Here is an 18680-nt window from a genome sequence, read left to right as displayed (position 1 = left end):
AAGTTCTCGACTCTCCAGCCACATCCTGCCAATTAGAGTACCGCCCATCCTCTGTCTCCTGCCGCTCAGCCAATTTCCTAACCAGGTCATTAATTTGCCTTCAATTCCCTGTACCCCAAATCAGCAGGGAAGGGGTAGAAAGTGGGAGATAGAGAGAAGTTGGGACTGCCTGACTCTCAGATAAGACATGGTCATGTCGGGGGAGGAGGGAATATTGTTCAAACTGAATTTATAAAGTTGCTCACCTGCCGGTCAGGAGCTCGTACATCAGGATCCCCAAGGACCAGTAATCTGCGGAGCTATCGTGACCTTTGTTGAGGATGATTTCGGGGGCCACGTATTCAGGAGTTCCACAGAATGTCCAGGTCTTCTTCCCAAATCCAATCTTTTTGGCAAAACCAAAATCCACCTAAATCGTGACAACAACATCCATTAACCCCTCGGTATCCTCTCGGCACTGCACTGTGCCAGCGGTCTTGCCCATTTTATCAGAAATATCTTTGGACACTCATCACCTGCGACAGAAGACAGTGTGCACCTGTGTGCGCGAGTGTGTAATACATGCGGGCACGTATGTACTCAAGTGTGCGTCTTAGTTGAGGCAGCCTGATAGGTGATCGTTAGCACCTGCAAGTCCCACACAGCGAGTTCCCTATCTCAGCAGTGCTGTCCCAGGATTGTGCCAAGTGAAAGCCCTCTATCTGAAATAAAAAGAGAAAATACTGGAAATACTCAGCAGGTCAGGCAGCATCTGTGGAGAGAGAATCAGAGTTAACGTTTCAGCTCGATGACCTTTCATCAGAACTGGACGATGTTGGAGATGTAACAGTTTATAAGCAAATACAGAGCATGGGAAAGGGGTGGGGGAAAGGAAAGAACAAAAGGGAAGGTCTGTGATGGGGGGGGGCAGGAGTGATTTAAATGACAAAAGGGATGATGGGGCAAGGCAAAAGGGGATGGTAATGGGTCAAGTAGAGAAAAGATGGGTCTAGAGGAGATGTAAATGGCAACAGCAGAATAGCAGATGGGGAGGGAAGCACGGGGAATCTGTCAAAGAGGAGGAGGCTCCCGTGGCCCGGGAATGTAGTGGAGAAAAGAGGGGAGACCCCAGGGGTACAGGCCACCCCATAGGATCCCCACCCTCAAGCAGCAGCCCACACCTCTCCCACTCCCAGTGACTCTGATGCAACCACCCTCCATTACTAGCACCTGCTGTCCAGGAAGTTGGGAGCAGTGGTTATGATCTAAAGTTGTTGAACTCAATGTTGAGTCCGGCAGGCTGTAAAGTGCCGAATCGAAGCTGTTCCTCGAGCTTCATTGGAACAGAGGCAGAGGGCAGAGTGGCCATAGTGAAAGAGGGGTAGAGAATTAAAATGGTAAGCGACCGGAAGCTCAGGGTCACGCTTGCGGACTGAACGGAGGTGTTCAGCAAACCGATCACTCGATCTGCGTTCGGTCTCCCCTCCCCACCTCTCCACCTGCCTATCGCCACCCCACCCGCCCCCCCCCTCAGCAGCTCTCTGCTTGCTTAAAAGTTGTTACATTTCTAACATTTTCCAGCTCTGACGAAGGGTCATCGACCTGAAACGTTAACTCTGTTTCTCTCTCCACAGATGCTGCCTGACCGGCTGGGTATTTCCAGCATTTTCTGTTTTTTCCCCCCAGATTGCCAGCATTCACAGCATTTTGCTTTCGTCTCTCTCTCTTTCTCGCTGTTTCCCAATGTATATCCTCAACAAACACCCTCAATCCTCAGTTTATCTTCCCCAGTGTCCACCTCCATTGTCTCAGCAAGTGATCTGAAACGGGAAAAATTACCCTATTTATTATCATCATGGCTAACTAGACAGACTGCACTATCCACACATCCCCAAAAAAAGGATTTAACATAAGTTGTCTTGCACCAGTCACTCTTTAAATAACACTGTAATTAGATTTAAAGATTCATTATTTATTAGTGATAGATTGATGCATCAGCGCCAAGGGGAATAGCCAGGAGTTCGGAGGTGAGAATGTGGCAATCACTGGGCACGCTCGCTACAGCCTCTGGCTCTCCTTCCAAATCCTAAGATTCAGGGTTTTCACCTTCAAAAAGATGAAAGGCTGTAACTCCTGCAGGGGATTTGAACCCAGGGCACTCAACTAACTGAATCATAGAATCTTACAGCACAGAAGGAGGCCATTCGGCCCGTTGTGCCTGTTCCGGCTCTTTGAACGCGCTCTCCAATTAGTCCCACTCCCCCCTGCTCTTTCCTCGTAGCCCTGCAAAATTTTCCTCTTCAAGCATTTATCATCCACCTTTTTTGAAAGTTACTATTGAATCTGCTTCCACCCTTTCAGGCAGCGCATTCCAGATCACAACTCGCTGCTTAAAGAAATGTTTCCTCATGTCGCCTCTGGTTCTTTTGCCAATCGCCTTAAATCTGTGTCCCCTGGTTACCGACCCACCTGCCACTAGAAATGGTTTCTCCCTATTTACACTTATTAAAAACCTCTTAAACCTTCCCTGCTCTAAGGAGAACAATCCCAGCTTCTCCAGTCTCTCCACATCACTGAAGTCCCTCATCCCTGGTACCATTCTGGTAAATCTCCTGAGCGACCCAACACTCCACTAACTTTTACTAATTTTTTTTAAATTAATTGCCAGCTCTGATTTTTGTTTGTCGTTTTCTCACCTCTTTAGGTTCCACTCCACCACGTGCCCACTCCTTCTCCAAACGTATACCCTAGCTGTCATGAGCTGTCCCCGGCTCTCTCGCCGAGACTGCGATGCTCTATTTTCTTGTCTGGAGTAGTATATTGGGAGGTTAGCATGCAGCCTTGGGTGTGGGACTGGGCAGGTATCGGAGATCCCATCACATACTTGTGAGGCACTGATCCCAACGCTCCCCACTGCACCAAAAATGTCCGTCATACTCCCTCACTTTCCCTGCCTCCCACAGGGAACGTCTCTGGTTTTCTTCCTTCACTGATCACCCGCTGATATTGGGAGCTGTGTGTGTGTCTGCAATGATCCACAAATTCAATCCCCACCCACGTCCTACCAAATCTGTACTATGGTTCACCAAAGCACCACCTGACTAGGCCATGCTTGCCAATGTAAACAAACTTACCAGATAAACGGGCAATCAGTGGGGAGTGGGCAAGGGGCGGTGCTTACCAGCTTAGCATAGCCGCTCTGGCTGAGGATTATGTTCTCCGGCTTGAGGTCCCTGTAAATGACCCCCTTGTAGTGTAAATACGCAAAGGCCTCCAGCACACAGGCAGTGTAGAACCGAGTCGTGGCATCTTCGAAAGAGCCCCTGCAATTTACCACAATAAAAACCCGTCTCAACTCATACCCTTCAGCGTCTCACAGCGGCCAGCAAACAATCACCAGACTCTCACCCACACTGAAGTCCGTGGAAGTATCTGGGGGAGCTTTCATTCCGTCCCCCAGTGTCTCAACAACAACAACTTGTATTTATATAGCCCCTTTAACATGGTAAAACGTCCCTAGGCGCTTCACTGGAGCGATTATCAAACAAAACTTGACACCGAGCCACATAAGGAGATATTAGGACAGGTGACCAAAAGCTTGGTCAAAGAGGTAGGCTTTAAGGAGCAGAGAGCGGTAGCGAGGCGGAGAGGTTTAGGGAGGGAATTCCAGAGCTTAGGGCCTAGGCAGCTGAAAGCATAGCCGGCAGTGGTGGAGCGGTTAAAATTGGGGATGCGCAAGAGGCCAGAGTTGGCATTGAAAGTCTCCTCTCCTGAAGCGAATGACTGACATCGGGGTACTGCTCCACACAGGGTAGTCAGCTGAGTGAGATCACAGCCAAACCTCAACCCTATGGTTACCCAACCTCCACCCACAGGAGTCACTGGATAGTGAGCAGGTAGGGAGGCTCAAATTGGAGATGGAGAGAGTTCAGGGTGAGGGTGTGAAGAGCAAGTTTCCGACTGATGTCAGGAAGTATCTTTGCACAGAGGGCGATAAACAGGACTGGGCTGGTGACACCAGGACACGTAGTCACTGTTGAAGTGTAGGAAATGGAGCAGCCAATTTGCGCACAGCAAGATCCCACAAACGGCAACGTGATAATGACCAGATAATCTGTTTGTGATGTTTGAGGGATAAACATCCCTGCTCTTCTTCAAAATAATGCCATGGGATCTTTTACATCCATCTGAGAGAGCAGACAGACAGGGCAACGGTTTAACGTCTCATCCGAAAGACGGCACCTCCGACAGTGCAGCACTCGGAGTGTCAGCCTAGATTTTTGTGCTCGAGTCTCAAGGAGTGGGACTTGAACCCACAACCACCTGACTCAGAGGTGAGAACACTACCCACTGAGCTACAGCTGATATAGGAGGCCTCACATCGCTCCTGCTCTTGGATTGTAGAGTGCTGGGCATCACTCTAAATGCCAGTCAGTTACCTGTCCCTTAGGATGGTCCACAGTTCACCTCCGAGGCAGGCCTCCATCAGCATGTAGAGATATTTACGGTCTCGGAATGTCCTGTACAACCTGTAACACACACACACACACACAAGCTATCAGGCTGGTTCACAAGCTATATTCATTACCCATAACTGGATCAAACACCACCGGCTCCCTTGTTGGGTTGAAGACATGCTGCTTTTGGAAACTGTGCAGAATCCAACGAGTTCAGCTATTTCTCTCCCACACCAAACGCCCACTTGGGGTGGGTACCTGGCTGACTGGTCCCTGTGGAACGTGATCCCAGCAGGGAGTCAGTGCCCTCAGAAGAGATGGGGAGAGAATTGGCTGGAATGAGTTGGGATGAGCTCATAAGTCCCCAATGAGACAACGCTGCGGAGGGTTGTGCTGAGGGAGTGGACATACCTGACTATGAAGTCACAATAAGCCTCCTGCATGATCTGCTTCTCTGAGCGAATGTGCTCCTGCTGCCGCGTATCAATTATGTGACGTTTCTTCAGAATCTTCATGGCAAAGGTTCTGCATTCTTCATTCTTCAGCTGCACCTGCGGGAGATAGCCAATATAAAGATGGAAAAAAAAGCAAAAGAATCAGGAGATATTCGACAATGCATAGAGCTCACTAATTAAAATAAATACCAACATAAATAGTATTTCAGCTCCCCGATGGCATACAGGGTGAATGGTGTCAAAGTCGGATAAGCAGGTGGTGAAGGATAGAATACTAGAGCCTCGTCTTCAGATGCTTACAAGCCTTTATATACAGAGACGTACATTTACATACTGTGCACCCAAAGATAAGGCTCCTCCCTTCCCGAACCTGCTCCCATATATATGAACCCAAGAGAGTCATAGAAACATAGAGTCAAAGTAATAGGAGCAGGAGTAGGTCATTCGGCCCCTTGAGCCTGCTCCGCCATTCAATGAGATCATGGCTGATCATCCAAACTCAGTACCCTGTCCCTGCCTTCTCCCCATATCCCTTGATCCCTTTAGCCTTAAGAAATATATCTAACTCCTTCTTGAATATATTTAATGAATTGGCCTCAACTGCCTTCTGTGGTAGAGAATTCCACAGGTTCACCACTCTCTGGGTGAAGAAATTCCTCCTCATCTCAGTCCTAAATGGCTTACCCCTTATCTTTAGACTGTGACCCCTGGTTCTGGACACCCCCGCCATCGGGAACATCCTTCCTGCATTTAGTCTGTCTAGTCCTGTTAGAATTTTATAAGTTTCAATGAGATCCCCTCTCATTCTTCTAAACTCCAGCGAGTATAAGCCCAATCGACCCAATCTCTCCTCATACATCACTCCTGCCATCCCAGGTATCAGTCTGGTGAATCTTCGCTGCACTCCCTCCATGGCAAGAACATCCTTCCTCAGATAAGGTCCCCAATTAAAACCCACCATCCTAATACAATTAACACCCAATTGATGTACATCACCTGAATACAATTAACAAATGGGGAGTGTCTTTTTGTGACACTGAGGTCTAGATAGAAGCCCCAGACTCAACCCCCACCCCACCCACACTGTTAGCTCAGGTGGTAGATGGGGAACAGAAGGAGGCCATTCAGCCCCTTGAGCTTGTTCTGCCACTCAATTAGATCATGGCTCATAAAGAACATAATAGGAGCAAGAGGAGGCTATTCAGCCCCTTGAGCCTGCTCCGCCATTCAGTAAAGTCGTGGTAGAGAATTCCAAAGATTCACCACCCTCAGTGAAGAAATTCCTCCTCATCTCAGTCCTAAATGGCCGACCGCTTATCCTGAGACTATGCCCCCTAGTTCTAGACACTCCAGCAACAGGAAACAACCTCTCAGCATCTACCATGTCAAGCCCTCTAAGAATTTTATATGTTTCAATGAGATAACCTCTTATTCTTCTAAACTCCAGAGAATATAGGCCCATTCTACTCAATCTGTATCTTAACGCCTTGGTTCCGTAACCCTTAATACCCTCGCCATCAAAAATAACAATTAGCCTCAGCACCCTCTGCCCATTGGCGTGGACAGGGGTGATGAGTGAGGGGGTCCAGGAGGAATACGTCAGGTTTCTTGTTCAGTGACGTGCTGACAGGTGCAGAGTGAGGTCAGGGTGTGGCTCGTCCGCGATGCACCCACGATCGAATAGCCTCCTGACTCTCCCGACTGCTCAGCACAGAGCGGGAACTGACCCCGGAACAGCACACCGCACCCCGGAACATTAACCTTGGGGAAGAAGAGGGACACGCCACTGGAGCCTCCTGACTTACCAACTCAACACGACCAAAACCTCCAACTCCCAGGGTTTGACAGACATTGAAATCTGTACGCTCCAAGCTGGCAAAGAACACAGCCTCTGCCTCAAACCTGAAACAGATTGCAAACAAAAGGAAAATACATCATTTGTCACTGATTGAGGTGGTGCAGGAGGAGGAGGAGGAGGAGGACAGGCCATTGAGATTCACTGAAAGAAAGAAAGACTTGCAATTATTTACCACCTTTCACGACCACCGGACGTCCGAAAGCACTTTACAGCCAATGAAGTACTTTTTAAAGTGCAGTTGTAATGTAGGAAACGCGGCAGCTCCCATAAATAGCTATGTGATAACGACCAGATAATCTGTTTTAGTGATGTTGCTTGAAGGATAAATATTGGCCAGGACACGGGGATAACTCCCCTGCTCTTTAAATAGCGCCATAGGGTCTTTTACATCCACCTGAGAGAGCAGACGGGGCCTTGGTTTTAACGTCTCATCTGAAAGATGGCACCTCCGACAGTGCAGCACTCCCTCAGCACTGTACTGGAGTGTCAGTCTAGATTTTTGTGCTCAAGTCTCTGGAGTGGGACTTGAACCCACAACCTTCTGACTCCAAGGCGCGGTTGCTACCCACTGAGATACTGGCTGACACACAGGAGGAAGACCAGGGGAATCCCGTGTGTAAAATGGCTGCCACGTTAGCCTACAGAACAACTATAAATATGCGTCAAAAGCCACTTGTTGGCCGTGAAGCACTTTGGGATGTCCCGAGAATGCCATAGGTGTAAGTTTGTTTGTTTGTTTGTTCTGCTACTCCCCTACACAGGGGATCGAAGGTCAGTCATGTCCCTACATGGAGGGGGAAGCAGTGACTGGATTCGACAGCGACACAGGAAGGAGCCTGCGAATGGGGCCCCTTGGCTGAACAATCGCCTGGTGTTGAGGGAAGGCGATCGAAAGGGGCAACGTAAATACATTAAACAGTTCAATACAGGGCATGTGATTATAGTGCGGAAGACTGACACGCTGAATCCCCTGCTTTCAGATCATATTTCATTGAGAAACACTGCCTGCAACACAGATACTGGTGATAGGGCATTCCAGGCAAATGAGGGAGTGGTTTTAAAGAAATAAATCATAGCTATACTGGCTGACCAAGGAGAAAAGTTAGGTGAATGTCCAGTTTATTCAGAGGGGGAACTGATTCAGTGGGCTGGCATGGGATCGGTACTTCAGGCTTCAGTTATGATTCTGAGCTTGTTCCAAGTCCACCTGGCTCCTTGACAATGGTTCATAAGAACATAAGAATTAGGAACAGGAATAAGCCGTACGGAGTCTGCTCCGCCATTCAATAAGATCATGACTGAACTTCGACCTCAACTCCACTTTCCTGCCCGATCCCCATATCCCTTGATTCCCCTAGAGTCCAAAAATCTATCGATCTCAGCCTTGAATATACTCAACGATTCAGCATCCACTGGCCTTTGGGGCAGCAAATTCCAAAGATTCACAACCCTCAGTGAAGAAATTCCTCCTCATCTCAGTCTTAAATGGCCGACCCCTCATCCTGAGACTATGCCCCCTAGTTCTAGATTCTCCAGCCAGGGGACACAACCTCTCAGCATCTACCCTGTCAATCCCCCTCAGAATTTTATATTGTTTCAATGAGATCACCTCTCATTCTTCTAAAATCCAGAGAGTATAGGCCCAATCTACACAATCTCTCCTCATAGGACAACCCTCTCATCCCAGAGGTCAATCTAGTGAACCTTCCTATCACTGCCTCCAAGGCAAGTATATCCTTCCTCAGATAAGGAGACCAAAACTGTGCACAGTACTCCAGGTGTGGTCTCACCAAGGCCCTGTACAATTGTAGCAAGTCTTCCTTACTCTTATACTCCAACCCCCTTGCAATAAAGGTTCAATCGGTGACTGGGTTGGGAATGGGGTGGAAACCGCTTGTGAGCTGCAAACACATGCAGTTAACTTCAGGCTGCACATGGGCCAGACTCACAGTAAGCTCTCTGCAGTCTCGGCAACCCACTGTCGCACCGTGAATGTCCAGATTTGAGAGGAGGTGAGGGCCCTTAGACAACAGAACACTAATGTCAAGTGGAGAGGAGAACCTCAGTGCGAATCTCCAATACATTCATACTCACTTCGCTTGGATCTCCGCACTCTCGTATTCATTACTGGATACATCTTCCAAGCCTCCAATTAACTGTCGGAATGAGCTACAGACAGAAAAATATAAAATGCTTAGACTGAAATGCCACCGATTCGTCCACAATCAGCTGTTCGATGACCTCTCACTGACCAACATCATGCCTCTCAATTCAGAGGAGATGTCTTTCAGCAATGTACTATTGCTCTTCATTATAGCATGATTGTCACTTAGTGACCATTATCACAGTCAAATTGTAATGGGATTGGTATTTACTGAACAACATTTCACCCGATTATAATAGGATTAACCAGTCACTGACCAACCCACGACAACCTGCTATAGAGAGGATGAACAGTCACTGACCAACCCGCTAGAGAGATTACCATTCATTGACCAACAATGACTAGCCCACTATAGATGTGCTTCGTGTCTCAGTGTCAGCCATGGCTCAGTGGGTGGCACACTTGCCTCTGCGTCAGAAGGTCGTGGGTTCAAATCCCACTCCAAGAGACTCGAGCACAAAAATCTAGACTGACACTCCAGTGCAGTACTGAGGGAATGCTGCACTGTCGGAGGTACTGTCTTTCAGATGAGATGTTAAACTGAGGCTCCATCTGCTCTCTCAGGTGGATGTAAAAGATCCCATGGCTCTATATCAAACAAGAGCAGGGGAGTTATCCCTGATGTCCTGGCCAATATTTATCCCCTCAATCAACATAACAAAAACAGATTTTCTGGTCATTTATCACATTGCTGTTTGTGGGAGCTTGCTGTGCACAAATTTGCTGCCACTTTCCTACATTACCACAGTGACTACACTTCACAAGTACTTCATTGACTGTAAAGCATTTTGGGATGTCCTGAGGTCATGAAAGGTGCTATAGAAATGCAAGCCTCTCTTTTTCTTTTAATTTAAAGGTGAATTTGGCGATGCGGAGTTCCTGCACCTGATCTCTCGATGTTCAGACATGCAGGATGTCCAGCTGTGATCAGGGTTGCTCAGGAGTAGCAGGCACACAGGCACAGTAATGTTAACTGTTTTTCTTCATGGTTTATTGTTTTTTTCTGCCCTCATTCACCATCTCATGGATCGAGGTTTATAAGATGATAAAGGGAATAGATTGTGTTCGTGTGGGCAACTTGTTTCAACAAAACAGGTTAGGGTGGACCGGAGTCACAATCTCACGTTATGTGACGGCCAGATCCAGGTTAGATGGTCAGGAGATGGTTCTTTTCCCAGGGAATAGCGGACCTGTGGAGCAGGCTGCCGTCTCGTGTGGTGAACGCGGATTCAAGCGAGAGCTGGGCCTGTCTCTGGCTGGGGCGGAGATCACCTTGTACAAGAGGTAGCCATTAATCAGGGCCAGAGGGATCTGCTGGACTCGTTTCAATCGCCTAGGGGTGACGGAGAGGAATTTTCCAGATTTTTTCCCCCTTAATAGGCCTGGGTTTTTGGGTTTTTTGCCTCTCCCAGGAGATCATGTGGTCTCAGGGGGTTGGCGGAGGGGGGTGGGCAGTTAGTTTACGAACATACAAAACTGACGGGCAGGAAAAGACCAGCTGGTCCATCAAGCCTGCCCCACACCATGATGGCCGCAGCATCGTGATCAGTCACCTCCTACCCTCTACTCTCCCCACAGCCAGGCAATCTCCTGGGAGAGGCACAAAACCAGAGAAAAGCTCAGGGACAATAAGAGGAAAAATACTCTGTAAAATTCCTCTCCGACCACCTCAGGTGATGGAAACCAGTCCAGGAGATCACACGGACCCAGTGTTATCTATGAAGACACTTGTATATGATGTGATCTCTGCCCCAGTTAGGAACCAGTTCAGCTTCCTCCTGAAGGTAGAGAGTTAGCACCCACCACACCAGCCAGGAACACATTCCAGAGCCTCGCTACTCTCTGGGAAAAGGAGAATCGCCCAATATCCAGGCTATTCCTACTCTTGCGCAGTGACAGCAAGGTCCCACAAACAGTGAGTAAATTACCAGATAATCTGTTCTAGTGATGTTGATTGAGAGATAAATATTGGCCAGGACACCGGGGAGAACTCCCCTGCTCTTTTTCAAAATAGTGCTGCGGGATCTTTTACTTTCATCTGAAAGGGCAGACGGGACCTCGGTTCAATGTCTCATTCAAAAGACGGCACCTCCATCAGTGCAGCACTCCCTCAGGGCTGCCTAGATTGTACAGGGCTAGAAATTCATTATGGCCAAGGAATGGGCAGTGTTTAGACTAAAAATGGTTAAGTAGCGCCAGGTGAAAATCGTCTAGACTCCACGCAAAATTCGTCCTCACTCCACATTAAATTGATTGCAGTCATGATTCTCGTCTAAAAAGCCAAGCTCATTGGCGTTACACTGAAAAGATGGACCAATATCGGGTGTAGTCTAAATGCAAGTAATGATTGCCACAGGCTTTTTTCACTGTTTAAAGGGGAGGGTCCATTGATGCTGCAGCACCTCATTCTCAGCATTGTTGGGTGTACATCTGCCTCAACAACCATAAGAAGGACAAAGAGAAGGAGCACTTATTTACAAATGCTGATGGCAGATCGCTGCCCCAGTGAGAGAGCCCAGGGTTTTCCGAGGAAGCTTTGGAGGCATTGGTTTTAGTGATGGAGAGATGGCGGCCGGTCCTGTACCAACTGCCAGGAGACCCTCGCCACAAGTCTGCTGGACTATGTGGAGGGAGGTGGCACACCACGTCACGGGCAGCACTGTAGTACCCAGGTCCAACCCAGTGCAGGAGGCAGTTTAACGAGCTCACACGGGGTGGTCAGGGTGAGTGAAAGCTTCAACAAATGCAACATACCAACATCTGTACCACAAGCTTCACACACTGCTCAAGGTACCACACCCCCAGCAGTCATCCACCAACAATCTCTACCGAACAACACTCCACACCCACAACTCACACCTTGCACACAATGACAGCTATTCAACTATGGCAGGCACAAGGGTTATTAGTTAATAGAATTCATGTCATATGTGATATATGTTTATAGATACATTTATTAATGGTGTTTGGAATATTTTGTAGTCTCGTTTCACCTTTGCACCAGGAGGACGCTGTGATATGCCAGGAGACAGGGATTGTATGATGGGGATGTGGTGAGCTACGGGGATCTGGGGTTGCATTCATGTGAATCGGAATCTGATGAGCCGGTCGCGGACAGCCCGTCCAGAAGGCCGATTGTCTCGCTGCCTCTGCCCTCCCTCCTGTTCCTCCTCCTCCTTTTCCTCATCGATCTCCTCCTTGTCCTCTTCCTTGTCCTCTTTGGCCTCGTCCTCCTCCTGAGGTAATCCCGCAGCCCCTATGACTGTGAGGAAGTGTTGAGAGCAGAAGTCTTTAACAAATAATCGTGGCGATAATGGAGACCTGGCTCAAAAAAGGGCAGGTTTGGGTACTAACTATTCCTGGTATAAGGTGTTCAGGAAAGATAGTGAAGGAAAGAAAGGAGGTAGGCTGGCAGTATTGGTTAAGGAGAATGTTACAGTGCTGGAGAGAGAGGATATCCTGGAGGGGTCAAGGACAGAATATATTTGGTTAGAGTTGAGAAATAATAGAGGTGCCATTACACTACTAGGTGTATTCTATAGGCCACCAACTAGTGGGAAGGATATAGAGGAGCAAATTTGCAGGGAAATTACAGAGAGGTACAAGAACTATAGAGTAGTGATAATGGGGGACTTCAACTAACCTAATACAGACTAGGATAGTAATAGTGTAAAGGGCAGAGAGGGGGAAGAATTTCTGAAATGTGTTCAGGAGAACTTTCTTGATCAGTACGTTTCCGGCCCAACAAGGAAGGAGGCATTGCTGGATCTGGTTCTGGGGAATGAGGTGGGTCAAGTAGAGCAAGTGTCAGTAGGGGAACATTTAGGGAACAGTGATCATAGTATCATAAGGTTTAGATTAGCTATGGAAAGGGACAGGGAGCAAACTAGTATAAAAATACTTAATTGGAGGAAGGCCAATTTCAGTGGGTTGAGAATGGATCTGGCCCGGGTAAATTGGAATCAAAGATTGGCAGGCAAAACTGTAATCGAACAATGGGCTGCCTTTAAAGAGGAGATGGCTCGGGTATAGTCGAGGTACATTCCCACGAGGGGGAAAGGTAGGGCAACCAAAGCCAGAGCTCCTTGGATGATGAAAGAGATAGAGAGTAAGATGAAGCAGAAAAAGGGGGGGGGGGGTATGACGCATGTCAGGTTGAGAAAACAAGTGAGAACCAGGCTGAATATAGAAAGTTTAGAGGGGAAGTGAATAAAGAAATACAAGGGGCAAAGAGAGAGTATGAGACTAGATAGGCAGCTAACATAAAAGGGAATCCAAAAGTCTTCAATAGGCATATAAATAGTAAACAGGTAGTAAGAGGAGGGGTGGGACTGATTAGGGACCAAAATGGAGACCTACGCATGGAGGCAGAGGGCGTGGCTGAGGTACTAAATGATTACTTTGCATCTGTCTTTACCAAGGAAGAAGATGCTGCCAAAGTCAGTGAAAGAGGAGGTAGTTGAGATACTAGATGGGATAAAAATTGATAAAGAGGAAGTACTAGAAAGGCTGGCTGTACTTAAAGTAGATAAGTCACCAGGACCAGATGGGATGCATCCTAGGATGCTGAGGGAAGTAAAGATGGAAATTGCGGAGATACTGGCCATAATCTTCCAATCCTCCTTGGATACGGGGGTGGTGCCAGAGGACTGGAGAATTGCAAATGTTACACCCTTGTTCAAAAAAGGATGTAAGGATAAAACCAGCAACTACAGGCCAGTCAGTTTAACCTTGGTAGTGGGGAAGCTTTTAGAAATGATAATCAGGGACAAAATTAACAGTCACTTGGAAAGCCAGCACGGATTTGTTAAAGGCAAATCGTGTTTAACTAACTTGATTGAGTTTTTTGGAGGTAACAGAGAGGGTTGATGAGGGCAATGCGGTTGATGTGGTGTACATGGACTTCCAAAAGGAGTTTGATAAAGTGCCACATAATAGGCTTGCCAGCAAAGTTGAAGCCCATGGAATAAAAGGGACAGTGACAGCATGGATACAAAATTGGCTAAGTGACAGGAAACAGAGTAGTGGTGATCGGTTGTTTTTCGGATTGGAGGATGGTATAGAGTGGTGTTCCCAAGGAGTCGGTACTAGGAACACTGCTTTTCTTGATATATATTAATGACTTGGACTTGGGAGTACAGGGCACAATTTCAAAATTTGCAGATGACACAAAACTTGGATGTATAGTGAATAATGAGGAGGATAGTGATAGACTTCAAGAAGACAGACAGGCTGGTGGAATGGGCAGACACATGGCAGAAAAGTGCTAAGTGATACATTTTGGTAGAAAGAGAATGAAGAGAGGGAATATAAACTAAAGGGTACAATCCTAAAGTGGGTGCACGAACAGAGAGACCTGGGGGTATATGTGTACAAATCGTTGAAGGTGACAGGGCAGGTTGAGAAAGTGGTTAAAAAAGCATACGGGATCCTGGGCTTCATAAATAGAAGCATAGAGTACAAAAGCAAGGAAGTTATGATGAACCTGTATAAAACACTAGTTCGGCCTCAACTGGAGTATTGTGTCCAATTCTGGGCACCGCACTTTAGGAAGGATGTGAAGGCCTTAGAGAGGGTGCAGAAAAGGTTTACGAGAATGTTTCCAAGGATGAGGGACTTCAGTTTCATAAAGAAAGAAAGACTTGCATTTCTATAGCACCTTTCATGACCACCGGACGTCCCAAAGCGCTTTACAGCCAATTAAGTACTTTTGGAGTGTAGTCACTGTTGCAATGTGGGAAAAGGCGCCAGCCAATTTGCGCACAGCAAACTCCCACAAACAGCAATGTAGATAGACCGGTGAAGCTGGGGTTGTTCTCCTTGGAGCAGAGAAGATTGAGAGGAGATTTGATAGAGGTGCTCAAAATCATGAGGGGTCTAGACAGAGTAGATAGAGAGAAACTGTTCCCATGGTGGAAGGGTCGAGAACCAGAGGACACAGATTTAAGGTGATTGGCAGAAGAACCAAAGACGACATGAGGAAAAACTTTTATGCAGCGAGTGGTTCGGATCTGGGATGCACTGCCTGAGAGGGTGGTGGAGGCAGATTCAATCGTGACTTTCAAAAGGGAATTGGATAAGTACCTGAAGGGAAAAAATCTGCAGGTCTACGGGAAAAGGGCGGGTGAGTGGGACTGGCTGAAGAGCTCTTGCAGAGAGCCGGCACAGGCTCGATGGGCCGAATGGCCTCCTTCTGTGCTGTAACCATTCTATGATTCTATAATGAGTGACTTTTGTACTTGAATGAACACTCCCCGTCACCAAAAAAACTTGAAATAACTAGAGAGCTGTTTCACTTGCAGGAAGTAGCAAACAGGCACTGAAACTGCAAAACGCTGTCAGGGCCAGCTGATTGTGGGTGGTGCCTTTAAATAACACTGCTGCAGCCTGCTTTCTGCTTATAGATGCCAGCTCTTCCTATCGTTGTTCTACACTGCCATTAAGTAGCTAACTCCAATGTTGGAGATCGGGCGTCCGGTGAGCGTTGTACACTCACTGACATCACGATCTTCATCATGGCGAGCTCCCTGGCAATCGAGGGTCCTGGTGCACGAAACTCAAAAGGTTAGTATGCAGGTGCAGCAAGTGATTAAGAAGGCTAATGGAATGTTGGCTTTCATTGCTAGGGGGATAGAATATAAAAATAGGGAGGTATTGCTTCAGTTGTACAAGGTATTGGTGAGACCGCACCTGGAATACTGCATACAGTTTTGGTGTCCATACTTAAGAAAGGACATACTTGCTCTCGAGTCAGTACAAAGAAGGTTCACTCGATTAATCCCGGGGATGAGGGGATGGACATATGAAGAGAGGTTGAGTAGATTGGGACTCTACTCATTGGAGTTCAGAAGAATGAGAGGCGATCTTATTGAAACATATAAGATTATGAAGGGGTTGGATCGGGTGGATGCAGGGAGGATGTTCCAGATGATGGGTGAAACTAGAACTAGGGGGCATAGTCTTAGAATAAGGGGCTGCTCTTTCAAAACTGAGATGAGGAGGAACTACTTCACTCAGAGGGTGGTAGGTCCATGGAATATGCTGCCCCAAAAAGCTGTCGAAGCTACATCATTACATAAATTTAAAACAGAAATAGACAGTTTCCTAGTAGAAAAGGGAATTAAGGGTTACGGGGAGCGGGCAGGAATTTGGACATGAGTCTAGGTTCGGATAGGTCATGGCCCTGTGGGTAGTGGAGCGGGCCCAGGGGCCGTGTAGCCTGATCCTGCTCCTGTTTTCGTGTGTCTAATTCTGTTAGATTCAGGAGATGGTTCTGTGATAGTGGATTGGCGGTTAGGATCAGATCAGCCATGATCTTATTGAATGGCGGAGCAGGCTCGAGGGGCCGATTGGCCTACTCCTGCTCCTATTTCTTATGTTCTTATGTTACCGGCAGCGCTACTGGCACCACCAATATGGTGTGTGGAGCTGGAACCGGCATCAGCTGTCAACGGCATTTCAGCGCCATCTCCTGGCGCTAACATGTGGCACAAACCACATGCATATTTCCCCCTATGTGTTAGGAGGTAGAGCAAAAATTTGGTTAAAAAGACGGGTTTTGAGAAGGTTTTTAAAGGCGGGGAGAGAAGTGGAGAGATGAAGAGAGGGAGTTCTAGTGATGAGGACTGAGGTGGGTGAAGGTAGTGACAGCAATGGTCAGCTGCAGCCTGAAGCTTGGCTTCACTTCCGTGCAGTCTTGCTGTGGAGTGGGACAGACAGCAAACCCTCCTCCTAACTACGGCTTCAGCAGGGATCGAGTGCTGGGCTGCACTGTGACTCTCCTGCAGACTCACGCCTGCATCTTTCCCTTCAGCCTTGGCAAAGGCTGCCAAAAGATTGAAATGCCTCCTGAGCCTTTCCGAAAATTGTAAGGATTTTCGTCCCTTCCCTTTAACTGTTAACTGTTAGTATCCCTTTAAATTTCGCCTGCACGCAGTACTGCGCTGCCACCACAGGTGTGCTCCATCCACCTGCCTCAAATCTACACCTGGAGCTGTGGAACATTGTGATAAAGAGCTGACCTCGAAACCCGGAACAGCAAACTTCACCTCGAGTCTGGTTAACTCCCATTAAACTGCCCCCATGTCAGGATATCTGGGCCTACTGACCCCACTGCAACCCTTTAGGGAGGAAGATTCGATTCGTGCCTCAGGTGCAGCAAGATCGGGAACCCACATGGCATGGGAAGCAAGAACTGGAATCCGACACACTGATATTAAATAGGAAGTGGCAGATTCCACACAGTGGGAGAGCATTGGCCCATCAGAATGCTCAGTGTGGGTCAGGTGGGTGTCTGAGCTCCAGTTTCTGAATTTGCACCATCTGTGAAACATTATCTTTAAATGAAATAATCCTGAGGTACAAGCTACTCACTCTCGGTCAATCACCAGGCAGATCACATCCTCCGCTGCAATGACATTGGCCAACCTTACATCTTCTCTGGGGGGGGGGGGGGGAGAAAAAAAAGAGAAAATGCGGACTTAATCATTAGTGCAAATGTGGGGTAACTTCCTTCACCATCACACACGGGTCCACTCAGAACAACGCACACTTACTCAGAGGGGGAAGAGCCTTATCTAGACGGCAGGCTGACTGCTGCCATCCGAAGCTTCAGTTCCCACCCAGCAGTGGTTAAGTTTCCCGAGTCTTGGTGCATTCCATTCTCGTCCTCCTCCTGCTCCCCAACGCACTCCACCGCAGGTTCCAGCCCCTCCCATACACCCCCCACCTTACTGAGCACAAGATAGCCCAGAATTACTTACAAACGTGCCACGGCTGGATTGGGCGCCAGACCTTGTTCCGCCACAGTAAATTTGCTCTTTCTAAAGATGGCCACCTCACTCACCCTTCCCCTCCTGAAAACATTCACTCCTTGCTGCGGTACATCCCTTCAGGTGCAGTTGGCCAGTCCCTCCTGCGTGAGTTTAGACAGCGAATGGCAGCAGGGTGGGGGGGGGGGGGGTAGCGGCAGAGGCGGTGGTCTCAGAGGTGGGTGGAGGCGGTGTGGGAAGAAGCGGGGGACGGAGGGGTGCTGATACAGAGTGGGGGGGGCAGAATTGGGTCGGGGGGCAAGCAAAGCTTTTTTTTATTCGTTTGTGGGAGTCGCTGGCAAGGCCAGCATTTATTGCCCATCCCTAATTGCCCTTGAGAAGGTGGTGGTGAGCCGCCTTCTTCAACCGCTGCAGTCCGTGCGGTGAAGGTGCTCCCACAGTGCTGTTAGGGAGGGAGTTCCAGGATTTTGACCCAGCGACAATGAAGGATCAGTGATGTACTACGAAGTCAGGATGATGTGTGACTTGGAGGTGAATTTGGAGGTGGTGGTGTTCCCATGAACCTGCTGCCCTTGTCCTTCTAGGTGGAAGAGGTCGCGGGTTTGGGAGGTGCTGCCGAAGAAGCCTTGGCGAGTTGCTGCAGTGCATCTTGTAGATGGTACACACTGCAGCCATGGTGCGCCGGTGGTGGAGGGAGTGAATGTTTAAGGTGGTGGATGGGGTGCCAGTCAAGCGGGCTGCTTTGTCCTGGATGGTGTCGAGCTTCTTGAGTGTTGTTGGAGCTGCACTCATCCAGGCAAGTGGAGAGTATTCCATCACACTCCTTACTTGTGCTTTGTAGATGGTGGAAAGGCTTTCGGGAGTCAGGAGGTGAGACACTCGCCGCAGAATACCCAGCCTCTAACCTGCTCTTGTTGCCACAGTATTTATGTGGCTGGGTGGTGGATGCGGAATGGAGGGTCGGAGACAGTGTGGGTGGAGGGGGAGGCAAGGTGG

General features: G+C 48.2%; 1 protein-coding gene across 1 annotated transcript in view; it reads right to left on the bottom strand.

Moving 5' to 3' along the window:
• LOC147098065 (cGMP-dependent protein kinase 1-like) overlaps positions 1–18680 on the bottom strand; it is a 120022-nt gene that overhangs the window by 11962 nt on the left and 89380 nt on the right. The window contains exons 8-14 of the mRNA XM_085971295.1: positions 17287–17352; positions 8844–8918; positions 6697–6793; positions 4848–4987; positions 4419–4508; positions 3161–3302; positions 246–409 (exon numbers count right to left, since the gene is read on the bottom strand). Coding sequence (XP_085827421.1) covers positions 246–409; positions 3161–3302; positions 4419–4508; positions 4848–4987; positions 6697–6793; positions 8844–8918; positions 17287–17352 — 774 coding nt within the window. The remainder of the gene's footprint in view (positions 1–245; positions 410–3160; positions 3303–4418; positions 4509–4847; positions 4988–6696; positions 6794–8843; positions 8919–17286; positions 17353–18680) is intronic.

The sequence above is a fragment of the Somniosus microcephalus genome, chromosome 30, assembly GCF_052327205.1.
Source record: "Somniosus microcephalus isolate GS21.2 chromosome 30, FLI_Smic_1.0, whole genome shotgun sequence".
NCBI classification, from domain to species: Eukaryota; Metazoa; Chordata; class Chondrichthyes; order Squaliformes; family Somniosidae; genus Somniosus; species Somniosus microcephalus.
The sequence above is the reverse complement of the archived record's forward strand: the minus strand, read 5'-3'. Positions and strand labels throughout refer to the sequence as shown.